General features: G+C 35.4%; 1 protein-coding gene across 3 annotated transcripts in view; it reads right to left on the bottom strand.

The window, feature by feature from the left end:
• Window positions 1-18539, bottom strand: part of CNTN5 (contactin 5) — a 598136-nt gene that overhangs the window by 60099 nt on the left and 519498 nt on the right. For all 3 annotated transcript variants that reach the window (XM_066175731.1, XM_066175732.1, XM_066175733.1), the window contains 2 exons: window positions 2757-2884; window positions 1639-1814 (listed from right to left, as the gene is read on the bottom strand). In XM_066175731.1, coding sequence (XP_066031828.1) covers window positions 1639-1814; window positions 2757-2884 — 304 coding nt within the window. The remainder of the gene's footprint in view (window positions 1-1638; window positions 1815-2756; window positions 2885-18539) is intronic.

Raw genomic sequence — 18539 nt, 5'->3', positions numbered from 1 at the left:
GAACTTGGCTTACTCTGTGATTCTGTGAGTAGCACTATTTTCACTTACTAAAGTAGCAGTGGCGCTCTAGCAGCACTAGAGCACTAGTAACGAGGAGGTATATAAACTCAATTAGCTGGTTAAATCTACCAAGTTTTGGCCAAATTTTAATCATGTCAGGACAGTTAAAGCAATCAGTAATTTTGGTGAGATTTGCATGAAAATTTGTCTGAAAATTGGATGTTGTCTTTGATCACTTTCACTAAGACTTATTTCTATCAATTTGAGAGCTTTCTCTTGTAGAAATGACATTACTGAAGAATCCTTGAAAGAGATCTACAAACCCCTATTTTTTCATATAATAAATGATATTAAATTAGCTTTTTTTGACTTGAGATATGAAATTATTTTGAAAATTTCCTAACTTGTGGATTTTTCCCAGTGATAAAAAATTTCCTTTGAAGAGAGATGCTGAAATACATGGAAAGAACCAACGAACATATTCTAGATTTCACTTTTTTGGGAATGACTTGAAGTTAAATTGTAATAATAGGGTGTTTTCTTGAATCAAAGAATGACCTTTAAGTTAAAAAAGAGTGAAAGTTTTCCTTCTTACATAAATAGTGTTGAGTGTTGTATTCCTCAGATGAAGATAACTATGCTAAGAACCTCTCCACTAAGATATACCTTACTAATGTTGTTCAATTAAAAGGCTTAATGAAGTAAACTCAAATCTTAAAAACATGAACCCCTACCAAGTGGATATAAATTTCATAAAGAGTATGACTTCCATTTAGGCAAGCAGAAGAATAAATTGATTGCAGCTGACAAGGGTTTTAATGTAAAGTTAACTTTGCTGTATTGTACTCAAATGAGATACATTAAGTTTTAAAATTTCCCGACCTTTATGAACTTCATTTTTTTCTGTTAACATAGCACAGAAATTTGATTTACATTTCATTAGTTGGAAGATTCAGTTAAATGACTGTAGATTCCATTTCCAAACTTGTTCACATTAAAAGATCTGTTTCTACTAAGAAATGTTCAAATCATTTTACATGAGACAGGTTCGAATAACTTTATCATACCATTTGATCACATGAAACTCTTTTTGACTCAAGTGGCAATATTTGAAATTGGTATGCATATTTTTGTCCATATGATTCTTATTGACATAAATAATAGTTACACAGTCAGGAAGTACCTCATGCAGGGGAGTTAGTAAATATAGCCCTTGCTATTCAGATATTAAAATATATTCTAGGCAAGTAAAGCATTAGGAGGAGAGGGCATTTCAACAGCCATGTTATCTGAGAGAGAGACATCAATGCTTATAGCAGCATCCTTTCTATATTAAAATCAACAGAAGAATGTAAGTAGGATTTGATGAAAACTCGTCTCTGTTCTCTCACAAAGCTTATCGTTACATCACTAGTAATTGGATGTGCAAGTCTAAATTTAGTGTCATCTTGAAGAAAACTACCTGGAGTAATTCTAGTGATCTGCAGTTTGCACCTCCTCTATCTAACACTTCTTTCCAATATTACAGAAACCAATTATCTCTCAGCTTGGTCAAAATTTGGTAAATGGCAGACATATAAAAGCATGAAAACTTCTAATAGTTCCCAGCACAAAGATGAAAAATGCACGGTCACTTACTGCCTTGATGCTTTCAAAGTGTCCACCTTCTTTCTCAAAGTCAATTGGCTGCCCATTGAGTGTCCAGAAGAAGGTGACATCCATTGTGCTGTCATGGAGGGCTTTGCAACTGAGGACAATGCTCTCTCCGACCGTTAACTCAATCTTCTTGGGAGTCAGCTCTATTCTTGTAGGTTCTTGAAACAGAGAGTAAGGAACAGTCAGATGGAACTCTACTTATAGTGCCAGACCAAAACAATAGGATTGAGTACTGCTGAGTTTACTCAGAGCTTACATTTGCTCTTAGTATGAATTTAAGGCAGTCAAATACTGAAATATATTCATAATTCACACTGAAGCATGACACTGGGGATCAGAAAGTACAGGGAGTTTCATGGAGTCAATAAGGCAGAATCCTAAACAACAATCTATAGGACATCTGAGATAGATTAATTAATTCTATTAGTTTCAGGAAAAACAACTTTTTATTATTATTATTTTTTCAGGCTGCAGCACCTGGAATCTTGTGATTGCATGAAAATTTCGTTTTTTCACATTAAATAATAAAGGATGTTTCCTGGATTACTAAATATAGGAAGAAGTTTGAAAAATTAAGTTAAAAGGCTTGAACACCTGCAAAGAAATACCACAAATTCAGTAGAAAAAAAAAAAAGGTTCAGAAATTGACTGCTATGCTGTGGTTTTATTATTATTATTATTATTATTATTATTAATCTTCTAAGGCACTACTCTACTCTGGATTTTATATAGATACAATTATTTCTATAATTTAAAGGTTTATTTTCGTGCAGAAAATGTTAGGGGTAAGTGAGCTATAAAGATAAGACACACAAAGATAAAATATGTTAAAAGGGATATTGATTCCTTTAATGATAGAATTATTTATAGTTTGAGTGATTTAATATATATACTAATTCTTATGACACATCTACAATACAAGAGCTGGAGTATGCAGTCTGATTCAGTGTTTGACCAGATGGAGTTTAGTCCACTTAGCTTGTTGGAAATGCTTTTTTATTCAGCCTGGAGAATGCTGTTTTATGGCTGGCTGGGAATTCTAAGTAACATTTAAATATTAGTCAGAAAATCTTATTTATTGTCAAAGCATTTTTTCATACCTTTAACAGACAGTGATGCAATGATTTCTGCAGATCCAAATACATTTACACCTTGGCATAAATATCGCCCTTCATCAGACTTAGAAGCATTCAGGATTCGCAGACTCCCGTGTGGAAGAATAGTTATCCTGGAAAGGATAAATCCATAAATATATAAATATCTCTCCCATCCTACCAGCCAAATTCCATGATGATATCTTTCAGGGATAATAGATAGGATTAAAGACTGCTGCCTCTGTAGCAAGGGATGATGAAGATGATAACTGAATTATCTTCTGTTTCAAAAAGGTTTTAATAAATCTGTTTTACTACTCCTTCCTTAATTCAAAAATTTCATGGAAACATCAGTGGATTAGTATCCTATGACACTTATTGGGGTGAATTGTAATGAGACTTTTGTAGAACAGTAAAAAAGGTAATCCTTCATAATTTGTCTTCAGAATTTCACCACTATATTATTGTCAAATCACATTTCAATATAAGGAAAAGACTATTCCATCTAGAAAAAAATTGACCTTAGAAATCAGATCTGAGGAGACTGAGAAGCAAAATTCAAAAGAAGAGAAGGAAAAAAAACTTATAAAATTAATTACATCTGGTCAAAACATGATTTATGGCATCACAGCACAGTGTAGCAAAGGGACTTAAATAATCTTTGCTTTTTGTAGATGGGCTTTTATTTTTTTCTCTGAGTCTGTAATTGCAGGTCAACTATACCTCCTGGTAAGTAACCCCAGTAAAGCATATTCATGAGAAATGTTCAGCTGCTCGCATTTAGGAGTTTCAAATTTTGGTTTTGCTTACACAATATTAATAACAAAATCCATGAAGAAGCATGTAAATCAGCACATCTTTTCTCTTCTAAAATGACAAAGACCCTGAATTTATTTTGTCTTAGAGTTGCAGGCCTGGAAGAGCCGTAAATTATCATGGCTCTTTTCCTGACAGAGAACTGGGAGCCTAGAAGGAATATGAGAACTCTTAGAAGGCACTTAATCCAAGCCCTGCTTGCAGGTGTTGTGTATCCTTTCCCAGGTTAGGTAGTGGTTATGACTCCCTTGAAGGTCTTGGAAGATGCAGATTAGGAAGCATGGACACTGGAAGCAGGTAATCATCAGTAAATTCTTTCAGGTATTCCATAGAAGTGGGGGAAGACATGGGGTGCTTCTATCTCCTGTATTTGAAAACTAAGGTAAAACCTATGAGTTAGAGAATCTAAGTAGGTGGGTGGCTCTACCTCAGGGATGGTTGGATTTTTAGATATACCTGTCCAGAGAGGACTTTCTGACTGATACAGTATAGACTGATACTTGTTCTGCTGGCAAACCTCTGTGGAGTCTCTGATCAGAAATCATGGAGAGTACAATGTTGTGTTTTACTCCTGAGAAGTATTTAATCAGGAGTATGTCACTTTTGACAGGACTGGGTTGGGCTCTTCAGCAGCACAAAAGGCAAGGAATTACATTTATAGGCTGGATGTGTTAAACTTCAAAGTCGTTTGATTTATACTAGGAGCGATTTACATAGGCCTAAAACTCAATAATGTGCTCAAATTAAATCATTAGCATGAGACTGCGTATCTTTTCTCTTTCTTTCTTTCTTTCTTTCTTTCTTTCTTTCTTTCTTTCTTTCTTTCTTTCTTTCTTTCTTTCTTTCCTTCTTTCTTTCTTTCTTTCTTTCTTTCCTTCTTTCTTTCTTTCTTTCTTTCTTTCTTTTCAAGAAAAAGAACAATATCCCCTATTTTCTGACTCTGTGAGAAATGGTGGTTTAATATCTGAGGTTTATAAACATTATGGTGGAGAAAACAGAATTTCATTCCAGTGAAAAATGTGCTTCTGTTCACTTCAGATGTGAAACCACTCACTGCTCTCAGCAGACAGTAGAAGAAAATACTAGATTTAAAAGTGAATGGGGCAGAGGAAGGACATGTCAACTCTAGGGTTCCCCAGTACAACCTGATGACGCATTTCCCATCTTTCCCTAAAGAAAATACACACGAGTATTTGAGCCACATTATTTACCTAAAAGTAATTTTATAGAAAACATTATCGTATTAGGCAAATGTTGCTGTATTAGAGTTTTGAGTGTTTGGATTTTTTTTTCCAACAAATAAGAAGCCTTGAAATTTTGTAATGATAAGTCACACCTTTGAAGAAACACACTGATTTAGAAACTGGCAGGAATGCAAGTTTACTTCATTTTCTCTTGGTGTAATTTAAACAAAATAAATCTATCAACATGCCCAGTTTCCAATGCTCTGATGACATAATTTGTATGGAAATAGTCTTTGGAGAACAGTGATAGTTCTCATCAACATACTGACAAGATCAGAAAAACGAAAGGCTATTCCTTTTGATGCTTGCAAATGATAGAAGTTTATACACAGTTTAACTCCTGTTATAAAACAGTTTTGAAATTCTGACCTTGGAGGAAAAGAAAGTTAGATGCATATGGAAGATTATCTAATGAATCTTATGGATATTATCAATTACATTTCTATGTAGTTAAAAGCTTCTGTTATCCATGAGGGAAAGGATGGATCTTTTACCCAAAGGAATTACAAACACATTTGCTGTTGAATTATTTGGCTCAGAAATTATCATTTTCCTTAAGGTGCCTAGCACTCATCTGTCCTCCCTTTTTTTTTTGTGTGTCTTTGGGATAAAAGCCAGAGGTCTGGTTATGATGGAAACTGAAATACTTTATTTATTCATATAATACTTGCTGCACACAGCAGGAACATAGACTTCCCTTCCTTCCCTGCCAATATCTCTCAGCCACGGAGAGACCACCTGTGTAGCATGTCTACATATTTTAATAAAAAAAAAGTATTATAGCAAAAAGTTTTTAACTTCAAAAAAAAGTTAAAAAGTATTTAACTTCATAAATAGAAGGGATGAAAAGAGAGGAGAATGGGGCTGGGGTAGAATTAAGGATAATTCAAGAAAAGAAGCAACCCTAAATTATTAACTAACTAGAAACTGAGGGAAAGATGATGATAGATGAACCAATAGAGAAAGGATGGTTGAGAGATCGAGGTGAGAGTTTGGAGATTTTTGTATATAAATTAAGGAAAAATCATTGTAATCACAAAAAGGAGATGGATGTTGTCCATAGAAGGTTTCAGAAAAAAAAGAGGCACAAAATCAGTGTCTCTGTAGAAAAGAGTTTTCATCTGTCTAATAACATGAAGAAAAAGACATAAGAGTTAACGAGTCAAGAGATGAGATGTTTTGATGTCAAAACTCTGTTGTCTTGAGATCAACTGCAACAAGATTTTAGCAGTAATTATTAGGAAAGAGTAATCAAGATATAACAGCAAGTGGACTTGAGATAAAATTGAACATGGGTTAAGTACACCGAATGAGATTAAATTACTATAATATTTGCTAAAAAGAATTATTTTCTAGAGAAAATAAGTCCAGATCTAATCTTTCATGGGTTTCAAGTATGATTTTCATGCTGAAATTCACATGACTAGATAAATACGTTTAATTCAAAAATTAGGGAATGTTAAGAAACTGGTTGAAAAAGAGATTTTTTCTTTTTTGGAAGAGAAATTGTTTTTTATACTATGATATTATTTTTCAAAATGATCATGATACAAAAAGGCTGTTAAAATTTTTGATTAAATAAAATGTTCTTTGACACAGCGACTGAGGACCAGATTCATAGAAAACCAGTAGTTGTGACTCTGAACTAAGAGGATCATGCAGTAAAGGAAAATGCAACCCTAGAATATATCAGATAGCAACCTGCCTTTATGGAAGTATTAATACATGAAGTACTGAGGAAAAATAATGAGGACAATTTCCATCATCAGTATTCAGAAAGATTTATTCTAATCAAGCTGACACTTGGAAGGATCGACATGATGACCAAGGAGGAAAGAAAACTTTTTGTTCTAGAGGCTGTTTGTAAAATTAAAACTGCACGTGAGATGCGTTTCTATTTTAAATGTGTCATGGGTTTTGTAAAGAGCACCCATGACAAAATGTTAATTCATGGATCTTGTCAGCAGTCAGTTGAACCTCTATTAAAATGTGCAGGTGTCTAATTTATATTGTAGTTTTCCACATTTTGGCATCTCAACCTGGAACTGGACCTCACCCTCAAATCTTAATTTAATTTCCCAGCTATAAGTACATTTCATGATCTGACATAATCTGTGGGACAAAATCCTTGCTTGGACATAATTTGTGGGACAAAATCTCAACTGCTGCAAGACATGGATATTAATTGCCTCATTGCGTCCCCACTCCCTGTGGGCTTGGTTAGTGAAATGAAGGAGCCTGAGTTTAGCAACCTGAACTTCAGTTGATACTAAACTAGAAGGGATGATTGAGGAGTGAATTGCTTTTCAGATTAAAAGCATTCCACAGGAATCCATCTGTGGAATGGAGATAGGTCTATTCCAAAGAGAAACTTTGGACAGTGGACAGTGTGGATAGTATCAAATTTTTGCTTCTCCTATTGATCCAAACTACCTGCTCATGCAGAAATAGCCATTAGACTGGGCTGACAAACATGACAGAAGACCTGTGAGAGGATGTAAGTGCTTAAAGCACAGACATAGACTGCTCTTGAAGCTGAAACCCCCAAACAAATTAATAATTAAAGGAGCTAAATTGAAATTGAATGTGATTTCAAAGTGTATCTTTTCACCAGAGATCTACATATTATAATTTTCCACTCTGATTGTATCAGAAATATTGCAATTGTTGGATGCCCAGCTTGCAGAAGCTGTGATTTTCTTGTCCAGAATATCAGAAAGTTTGGACATACATATGAGTAATATTTCTATAATGTCAGTCTTCTGAAAGACAGCATAATCCATTAAACTAGTTTGAGAACTGCTACAAGCCAGAGAAACATGAATGAGAGTGTAAATTTTCCACTCTATGTCTTCAGGATTGGATTTAGATTAACACTGGAATGCTGCAAAATACTTAGCAACTATAGTTTTCAGATAATATTTTCAAATTGTTATTTTCACTGTAAAAATATTGCAGTCTATTCAAAATTTATATTCACCAGTAATACTTTGGAAAACATGCTTAGTACATTTATTTTAAAAAAATGCATTACCTCGCTCAGATCAGTAATTTTGTCAATTTTGTTCGTCTTTCAGCAATGAAGTATGACCAGGGAGAGTAAGTCCTTGATAAAGAAAGTACTGCTTTATCTGGAAGGATGGAATTCCACGCTGTTTACCATGTTGATGTGAATAGAAAGGTGTTCTCTGAGACCAAGTTTCTGCTAAGAAGCCGATGGTTGGAAATCAGGCTCATAAGAAATGCTGGATCTTTTCTTATAGATGGTGTTTGGACATCCTTTATTTGGCAGTCTGAAATGCCTTCTCTTAATCGCTGCTGACTGACAGAGAGGTAGTGAAAATGGTGATGAAGGTGAACACAGTGTGAGGTCCCCACAAATGTGACTGACACAGTTCAGCTTCCTTTAGGTTTCATGTGATTTAGAGAATGGGACTGAGTGTGATAGGATGTATAAGAGTTGCTTGTATGGGAAGTTTTGCGTGTTTTATTTTTTAAAGTATTTTGGTTAAAAGGTAGCAATTGTTTTTCCTTCCTGCTGCTCTGTTTACAGAAAACTTTTGAGACTGACCATAAACTTTGGTCTTATGTTGAGGGGAAGGAGTAAAAAATAAGAAATACAGACATTATTGATTTAGTATAAAAAAAAGGACATAAAAATATATGGCAAGTAATTTTTTATATTTTATAAAAAATAAAAAGAACATAAAATTACATGGCAGAGTACAGCCTGCCATATAATTTTTCCTTTGATTAATTCTTAAGTATAAATGAAATGTACTGATACTACAGATACTTTGAGTATTCCACTATCTTACTGAAAAAATATTAATTCATTAATATCTTCTATCACACATCATAGAAATTCTCAGATATTATTTACAGCTGGTAGAGGACATACTATTGTATGTTGGAAATTGATGCTGGAAATTTTCAGCCTTCCTTATTACCAGGGACAGTTTTACCTTGACCCACTGGGACCAGGATGTGCATTTGTTCTCCATATCACACGCTAAATCAATGAGCAGAGACTTCCATCAAGATTAAGATAATGAGAAACAGAAACTCTAATTTTCATTCTGTTGCATCATTCATAGCAGATTCTCACAAGCAGATGTCTTGATGCTGTGGTAGAAATTGTTTTTGGATGCTGAAGCAGCTGAGCAGTTGAGACAGCAAACATTAGAATTGCTACACAACTCAGGATTTTACAGAGGTCTTGTTGCATAGACAGGGACACAGGGTCTGGATCTTAATAGAAATTAATGTTAGGCAGCTTATACTTGGAGCTTTGTATTTTCTAAATATCAATTACAGAGTAAGAAAAATTGGAAGTCAGATGTGTGGCCATTCCTGTTGGGGAGGAAGAATTAGCAATGGGTAGTTTGGTTAGGTTATAGGTACTAGTATCTTTCTCTGTTTTCAATTAATTCTTTTGGTATAATCTTTTGAATTACAAACCAAAGTAAATTTTTATAGCACATTAGAGATACAACCACAGCAATCAGGGATGCATAACATTTAGTTAAAACATTTACAAACTTTAACACCTACTAACTGCAATTAAAAAAAAAGTTATTGGTGGTTGGAAAATCATCCCCTGAATTTTTCATTTGGATCAAAAATCAGGAGTATGAAATTGGTTTGTCTGCATGTTGGAAATAAGAATTTTAAAGATGCAAATGGAGAGAAGCTGCACTGACTCATTTAGCCTGTGGCCCCTCACAGTGCTCTGATCTGAGCAATCTGTCATTTGACATTAGTTTGGGTTTGGGATCTGTCAGTTTCCTTTAATGTAGACTACAAGGAATCAGAACAAGTATTTGTAAATAGTTGAAACCTTTATTTCTCCATGAATGGCTTTGGGCTATCTCATTTCCCTTTGCTTCCTCGTGCTCCCTCATAATAGATGCACAAACCTCTAATGCTTAAAGAAAATGGATGTGACTTATTGCTATAGTAAAGCCACTTAGATAAGCAAAAGAAAATCTACTTTATATATATATTTTTAATAATATTACCCTGGATAGAGTAATTTTTATTTTAATATTGTTGACTTAATTAGAAAAAACCCTATATTTGGCACAGTCCCTTGGCAAAGCACGAAATTATTTGGATTTTCTTTACTTCATGTTTTCAAACATTTATAAGGGTGCAATTCCTGTGTGTGATATCTTAGGTCATTGGAATATGCTGTCTAATTATTAATGTACCACAAACTACTTCCAGCTCTATTTAAGCTAATCTATGCAAACTGTCTTAAGGCTGTTTCTTTCACAGGAGCCACAGCCAGGCCTTTCATTTTGTCCTTGCTGTTTGCTGCACACGAACATTTGTGCATGAAAATACACAGCTCTCACTGGTGCAAATGTTGTCCATGTATGTAAATATAATTTCATGTGGATGACACTAGAAGTTTTTTTGCTAACAGATGTAGCTTCTGTTCTTAGCACAGGAAATAAATATGATCTCTGCAGTGTTTCTGTGCAGTAAAGTTTGGAAAATACTGACATGTCAGAATTGCAAGGGTCTTTAGGAGTGTTTTTTTCTTTGTATGAATCTGCTGGTCATTATTAATTTAAATTATGCATTGCTTTAATGACTTTATTGAAACCAAAACTTAAGAACATAGTTTGTTTAAAGACTCTATTAATAGCACCAATGTCATGGATGATAGAAATTTGGCAAAAATTAAATTTCTAAGGTAATAAACTGAAACAGAGCCTAACTATAAATGTAACAGAAGTTCAGATCAGTAACCTATCAGCTAAAGAAATTTTACAACAAGCAGATATTTAAATTATTCTGCATTTTTACTGGTATGCTCAAGTAAGTGTTGGTACATATTGAAAATTTAATATCAGTTTACTAATTGGTACTGTGTCTTGCTGCTCAAATATTTTACCCTCAAATGTGTTTCAACTTGTGCAAAGAAAGAACTAGGAGTATTACTCAGAAGACATATCAGGATAAGTGTTCCAGAAACACTTGTTCAAGAAATTGTTAGGAAAGTCCGTTTAAGATCTTTTCTGCCCTGCATTGAAGTCCAAGACTATTTTTAAAAGCTCCTAAAAATACAATTGATTTAGAACAATTTATCTCTAAATAAGCTGAAAACACTCTACAAATATCAAAATTTTCTTTCCTATTTTTTAAAATCTATATCATACGCTTTACCCATTTAAATTTAATATCTATTTTAATATTTAAATATTTTTAATAATTAAATGTATTCCTATTTTTTGCACACTACTTCAATGTCTGATATATTCTTCTACTGCAAAAAGGTTCCCTCTTTTCAAGGAAAAGCCTTATCACAATAATTTTCTCCATGTTTCTAAGTGACAGCAATGAATTATTAACTTACTCTATTTTCCTCAGAAGCTTTAGAAATAATAAGATCTGCAAGGACTGCATGATCCCCCCAGGAAAAGAAAAATACACAGGAAACTTTAGTTACTCTAAGATATTTCCATGTTTCACTTGGTAGTTAGAAAAGCAGCATTAATATTCAAAAGCAGACTTTATATGCAAGAGGTAAAATTCAAATAGACCAGTTGCTCAAGGAGGCAGATCTTTAGCCAGTGTAAAATACCAGTTCCATTCAACTACATGGTTCTATTATGGCTCATACTAGATAAAGACACATCTCAAAACACCCAAACTATGCTATGCTTGAAGTGTTAACATTAACTTTGCCAATATATTATGAAGAGCAGAAACTTGAAATTTCATTCAAATGATATTCTTGTAAATTGAAGACTGTTAATTAGATGTTTACATGGGAAGTTTTCATTTGCTCTGGGCGGCAGATGTCTAGCTAAAGTGTTATTGTTGTAAGCTGTGTAATGATGTCCAGTCAGATGGAACCCGCTTCCCAGTGTTGATTCATGTTCTACAGCAATACTACTAGAATATTAACTGCAAGTGGTACTTTTATGTAGCACAGAAATGAAATTGAATATTTCCTACCTCTCTGAAAAATTGTTTTGTTAGATATACTGTTAATGCCTTCATGTGAATAGAAGAGCTGGGTAGAAGAGAATAAATGATTGCTCTCTTACATTAAACGCTTGCTCTCAAGAAAAATAAAAAACAGCAGAAAGCCCCCCCATCCCCCAAAAAAGAAAACCAACCAACCAACCAACCTACCAAACAAAACCCCAACCAAAAAAACCCCAAACCAAACCAAAAAACCCCCAAACCATTGCAGTCTGCAGTTAATTAATATGCATTGTTTAAGACACCCCCCCGGAGCTCTTTATGTTGCATTGTAGTCCTCCCTCCCTGGCATGCATAGACAATCAACTATTGAAGCACCACTGTGAGTTGAATGCCCTAATCCCAAGCAAGGAGGTAAAGGAGTGCAGTTAAAGTGATGCATGAGAAGGAAGCTGACTGGTGAGAACCAAACCAGCTAGAGGGTTGTAAATCCTTGTAAAATAGCCAGCATGGAGGTTTGAAAAGGATTAGGACTTAAATACATGCTTTCTGTGTCCCATTCATATACTATGTCAAAACATACCAAAAAAGGCATATTCTTTCCTGTCATTTTCAGAAATAGACAGGATAATGAGATTAATATGGTCATGATATGGAAGGGCTGAGATTGTTTTAGGTAGTTTCAGGTCTACTGGTAGATGTTATTAATGTAGCAGTCTGTTAATTTTTTACTTTTGTTGCATTTTGCAAAATTATGGTTTCAACAATCTCATATGTCTATTCTTGGTTGTAGTTCAAAGACAGGACAGATGATTGTGGCAATGTCTGCCCAATTCTCACATCAAACTGACTGTTTTCAGCTGGAGAAGCTCCAATTATATTTCTATCATATGGTAGGTGCTGCTAGACTCTGGAAGATGAAGAATGATTGCTTTCATCATTATGCTCCCTCTGGAAGAGTGTGCAAAACCTGCCCTTACTGCATGTTGGTCCAGGTAACGACTCTTTGGAGGGGAGATTCCATTAGCATGATGTACATTATGCTTGGATCAATAGCTACGAGTTCTTCGCCAGTTGTTTGGAGCAGTCATTATAAAATCCAGTGCTCCACAGAACTGCTGGCCTTCCAACCATTGCTGTTGTGAAATGACCTTTATTTTCTTGCTGCTCAATAACCATAAGGTCTCAGCTGGACTACAGACACACTGTTTTCATGAAAGGTACATGATCTAGAGGGGACAGAGTAAAGGAATTTTTCAGTGTGAAAGTGACTTTTGAAAATGGGAAAAGAATAATTTGAACATAGATTACTTCAGCTCCAAAATACACTTGCTGAGATGTTTAGAGAATTTTGAACATTGATAAGCTTGGTAGATTGTCTGCAATAAAAATGACACGTATTAGTACAGGAATGGATATGATAGAATAGAAAAATTGGTCCTGCTTTGTAGTAGGATGTCCCTGCTGGCTCTCTGATTATTTAAATCAGAGATCACCATGCTGTGACCAATAAGGGGCAGTCATTACTTGCTTGCTTAGTTCTGAGCAAACATTTCTGAGTTTACCCTTGGAAATTCCAGCACTTCTTTTTTCTATCATCTTCACTGACAATTTGATCTAGTGTGAAAGATCTAAATAATCCATTGCTACATCCAGAAAGAAAAGGATAGAAGCAAAAAGCTATCTTGTGGCTCCATTTTTACTACATACTCCTTCACACCTTGAGACAAAAGCTTTTCAGCGGAGAAATCTGTGGGATAGACAAACTTCACAAAAAATGTGAGGAGTGAAAGCACATGTGATAAACAACCTTCCATCTATAATTCCATGATGCATCTCTAACCTTTTTCTATGATACAGCTCTAGATTTCTACAATATTTGCATTCAACACACTTCCTGACTGCATCCTCAACAAAAGGTGTGCTCAAAAGGCTGAACCTCTTAAGAACACCTTGTGGTTTACTAAGATGTTGTTGCAAGATGAGGATTCAAAAACCTTGATTATAAATAGCAGTGGAGACAGCTGTGCTGTCTCTACAACACACACAAAATTACCACAGGAACATTTGTTCTGGAAGACAGTTTTGCTGGAATATTACCTTTCCTCTAATAATGGACAACTCTCTCTAATTAGCTTTTTTCTTTTAATAGTAAACTCGCAGGTGAATAATCCTACTTAGAGGGTCTTGCAGTGTTTAAAATCTTATGAGAGGTTAAAAATATATATTTAACTAAGCTGTAAATCTGGCAGAGCTACATTAGTTTTCTTACATTTTGTGGAAGGACTAATATGACCTGTGGATGTAGACATCTTGCAGGAAGTAGAAACAATCAGCTCAGTGGAGAGACAGTTTAAAAGCATTGGGTCAGCACAAAAATACTTCCAGACTTGAGGAGTGGTAAATGGGATTTTGACTAAAATAAACTAGGATCTTATTGACTCCAGTTTTCTGGTCAGATGAGTTCATTTTGCATTCTGGGAGGGAAATGGTACCATGGCCGGAAAACTAGGTAAAACGAGATTTATTTTTTTCTCATGTCACTTGGTGAAATACAGTCTATTAACTGGAAAAGGCAGTTAAAAAGACACATGTTCCCTCCAGAGAACCACATTGCTACTAAAGGTGAAAAGGGTACAAAGTTCCTACTGACAAACAATTTATTGATTAGGGTTGTTTGAACCTTAGAAGGTTTAGTTTACTTTGGAATATCTTGCACTTCAGCCACAACTCAAAAATTACAGGTTGGAAAAATAGTTCAGTAGGATGTGATTCTGTTTAAAACTGGCATATCTGTCTACAGCTGTATTGCGGTGCATGGAAGAGACAGATGGAATACCCACAGTGACATGAGTTATGTGCAATAAAGCATGTGACAAAAATAATGGAACAAGAAAAATATAAATCAGTGACTCTCTCTGGGCTACGCCACCAGGCTGCTCCCAAAGATGACTCTTGTTTTAGAATCAGGTGTCCCCTCATGCACAGTAAAAAGGTCATAAACCTCTTTGGGGCCTATGTGGGGGGAAAAAAAAAAAAAGAAAAAAAAAAAAAAGAAAAAGAAAAAAGAAAAAGAAAAAGAAAAAAAAAAAAAGAAAGGTGTCCTCAGGCCAAGTCTATTTTACTTTTTGCACAAACTACTCACACACAAGCTCTATATCCTATCTTTCAGTGTATTTATTGATTGTGCATAGATGGAAATTTGTGGTGGTCCACAGGCTCTGGAGAGGACTAGGATGATAGCAAGAACCAATGAAAGTGCTTGGAGAGAAGATGCAACTGCTAATTTTGTGGTGTTGAATGCCCACATCATTTGAAGCATTTGGATGGCTCTTGGGTTGCTCTTGCTTCTACCAGCCACAGGTTCTCTGATGGATGAGAGGCAATGTCCCCTCATATTTATTTTTCATGGTAAGTCTGGGTACATATCGTTGCATCCCACTGGTGAGATAACATACTCCCACATGATACAGGTAATCAGTTGTGGGTTACTAATTTCAAGATATAAACTGTCATGGTTGCAATGCCACACCAAATTAGAGAGGATCTCATATTGGTCCATATTGGTCTAGAGGCAGAAGTGAATTTTTGTGTGGCATTTGCTACGTCACACCTACAGACTGGTGACATGGTAGCTGTGTAATCATTCAAAGATATCTGCTGTTGTATTTGTAATGGTAAATTCTAATGCTAAAATTTGGCCCTTGTTTCCTATTTCAGAAGGTCAAATCAGCATTGGAGCATTCACATGGCACACAACTCCAAGCTTACTATCTTCATACCAACAGGCTCAATAAATAGACATCTTCTCTCATCAGCATAGAAACAAGAACATACTTCAGTGACATAATTTCCTTGTTTGCCTAAATTCTACTTTCTTCAGACTTACTTTCTTCTCATTCTTTTTTTCCCCTAAATCTTCTTTTCCACACAAAACAGTGTGTTATGGTATTCTTAACAGATGTCAAGATGTTGCCACATCTGGCTTCTTCCCTAATCTTACCTATGAAGTGCGTTATCGATGACATTGGCATGGAGCTGGGGACACAGAAAATAGGATGAATAAGTTACTGACTCACTGGGGATAACCTGCTGCCAGATATGCAGTTGTGTCCTGTAATTATACAGCTAGATCAATCAGAAAACTCCCCTCATTTTATAATTTTATATAGTTGTACTATAGCAAGCTCCCTTCTCAGGACATCAGGCAGGAATACTGAATCAACAGACCTCACTGTTTACTGTATAATCACATCTCACTTTTGCACGCAGAACTATTTTCCAGCCATTTAAAAGAATTTTAATATATTTTAAATAACTTTACTTGTGTACTCTGAATCTATTAGACCAGGTAACTACTTCCCAGGGACCTGGCAAGGCTGAGCTAAGTATCTAAAGGCAGCAGTGTGAATATGTCCTTAGAGCAGGTAGTGACAGATGGCAGAAGTTTTGCCCATCATTTTGTAATTCACTATGTTGGCATCTCTCTTTCCCTCTCTTCAGAGAGCTGGGAAAAGACACAGTCAAGGATCAGAGGCAATGAGAAGTAAAATAGTTTTCCTAGGGATACAGAGAGGAATACATACAGGTTTATGGAAACCTGATGAGAGATTGCTGACCCTTAAGGGAAGGATGAGCCTTCCAAGGACACAGTGAATGAGGATAACCTGTTTATAGTTTCACCTTTGTGTTGCCAAGTTTTCTTCATTTAAAAAATGCTCCTTGATTTTGCTTCACTTCTAAGAAAACATAGCTCCTGTTGTACAAAGATTTTTGGTGCTTTAGGCATGCTCACTTTGATGAAAATTGCAGAAAAATCCTCAGAACTCTGTTTGACTCATGCTCCTATCACACTCGAATTCCTGCTGAACTGAGATTACACTTATAACCTCATCCATCACATTTTTCCCTTATTTTTGAGTGTTTGAACTCAGACCCTTCGCAGTGCTCTTCACACAGTTGCTTGGATATGATTATAGGATTTTTTATGAACTTTGCAAAAGTAGTATGAAAAGAGCAATTGACCTTTTAAATCAAGATTTCAAAGCTTCTTCCATGCATAGTCAGCAAACCAAAGATCTTTTTTATAAGATTATTTTATTTACTATTTTTTTTTTGGGAGTGGAAATCTAAGCTGTCATTTAGCAGGGGAGCTGGGGTAGGGAACACAGTGAGGCGGAGTCTTTGCTACAAGCATCAGACAAAAACATTCCTTTAAGAGTGAGGTATAGTTTAAAACCTTAAAAAGAAGGGTGAGGATTGACCTTGATAAAGCTTAGTGATACCCAGAAATGTGTGTATATTCAAGGTGCTGCTTGACAGGCTCCAAGCTCATAGATGGACTTTTATTTATGGACATTTTTTAAAGCACTCCAACTTATGAGCTTATCTTTGTTGTAGAGACACTTTGATTTATATCTTCAAATATAGAACCTAAGGAGATTCATACTCAGATACAAACTGATGATGAATTGTGGGATATCTGAGATAAATCAAATTAGCTCAATTAGTATATTTTTATAATGCAGTAACATTACCTTTATGAGTCCTGTACCACCGATCTTCCACTGTTGTCCCTCACACTCAGAAAAACATCCTTCCAATACTTAAACTTAGAGGAAAGATGGGGACACATTTTTTAACGGGTCCTGTAGTGATAGTACAACGTGCAACGATTTTAAACCAAAAGAGGGGAGTTTAGAACTGTATATAAGGAAGAAATTTTTCATGATGAGGGTGGTGAAAGACAGGAACAAGTTGCCCAGAGAGGTGGTGGATCACCAGTCCCTGTAAACATTCAAGGTTTGATGGAGCTCTGGGGGACCTGATCCAGCTAAAGCTGTCCCAGCTCATTGCAAGGGACACTAGGGGGTCAGTTTTGACCCAATCTCTTTTATGATTCTATGAAAACAGGAACAGTTGGTGGAAAAGAAGGAAATAGTCTTAAAATAAATGACAATGTAAAGGATTTTGCCTCATACGAAAGGAGATGTAATGAATGAAGGACCAGTGCTCAGCAATTTGAGTTTAGCTCCTTCTGTAATCCAAGAAGGGAAGACACATTCTACGCCTGTAGTCTGTAGCAGAACAAATGAACAGCCTACTTCTTCAGCTTTTCAGCAATGACATGAGCAGTAGAAAAATCAGTTGATTAATCAGTTGGTCCTACTGCCAAACATGAAATAAGTATGGATTTGCAGTAATTATCGTTGCAAAGAGGTCACTACTGATCACTATACCTGTGTGAAGAGTTTTAGACCTCTGAGTCATTTATGAATCATGGCCCATTGTCTGCTCTTTCACAGACTACTCTTTCTACCTAATTGCCATTTATATCTAAAAACTTTCCTTGGTCGGTCTGGAATTAGTTGTATTTATAATTTGTTTCTCCCCATTTGGTATTTATTTAATGAACAAAGTAACGACTGTCTACATTACTAAGAATATCTTACCTCAGGCTTCATGGTCAAGTAAAGAAAATTATTAAGAGGATTATTATTCTTATCCTTGCAAAGATATACAACTAACAGTAAAGGTACAAGAAAACTTTATTGTTACTTTCTAACCAATTTCCTGCAAGGGCCAGGCACTTTCATGAGTTTTGCCTGGGAAGGAAAGCAGATATGAGAAGAATGGTGAGGGACAAATTGGGATGAAGAAAATATCAGATGTTCTTTTGCAGCCTGCGCATGTTTATAATGAATTCTCTCTCTTTTCTGAACTCCTCTAGAATATGGGCACTGTGATTCAAAACAATTAGCAAAGAAGGCAAGGTAGTGTAAAATAA

The sequence above is a fragment of the Chamaea fasciata genome, unplaced genomic scaffold (assembly GCF_029207755.1).
Source record: "Chamaea fasciata isolate MVZ Bird 193981 ecotype frontalis unplaced genomic scaffold, bChaFas1.0.hap1 SCAF_2, whole genome shotgun sequence".
Classification (NCBI taxonomy): domain Eukaryota; kingdom Metazoa; phylum Chordata; class Aves; order Passeriformes; family Sylviidae; genus Chamaea; species Chamaea fasciata.
Note: the sequence above shows the minus strand (reverse complement) of the source record. Positions and strands in the feature narration are given on the sequence as shown.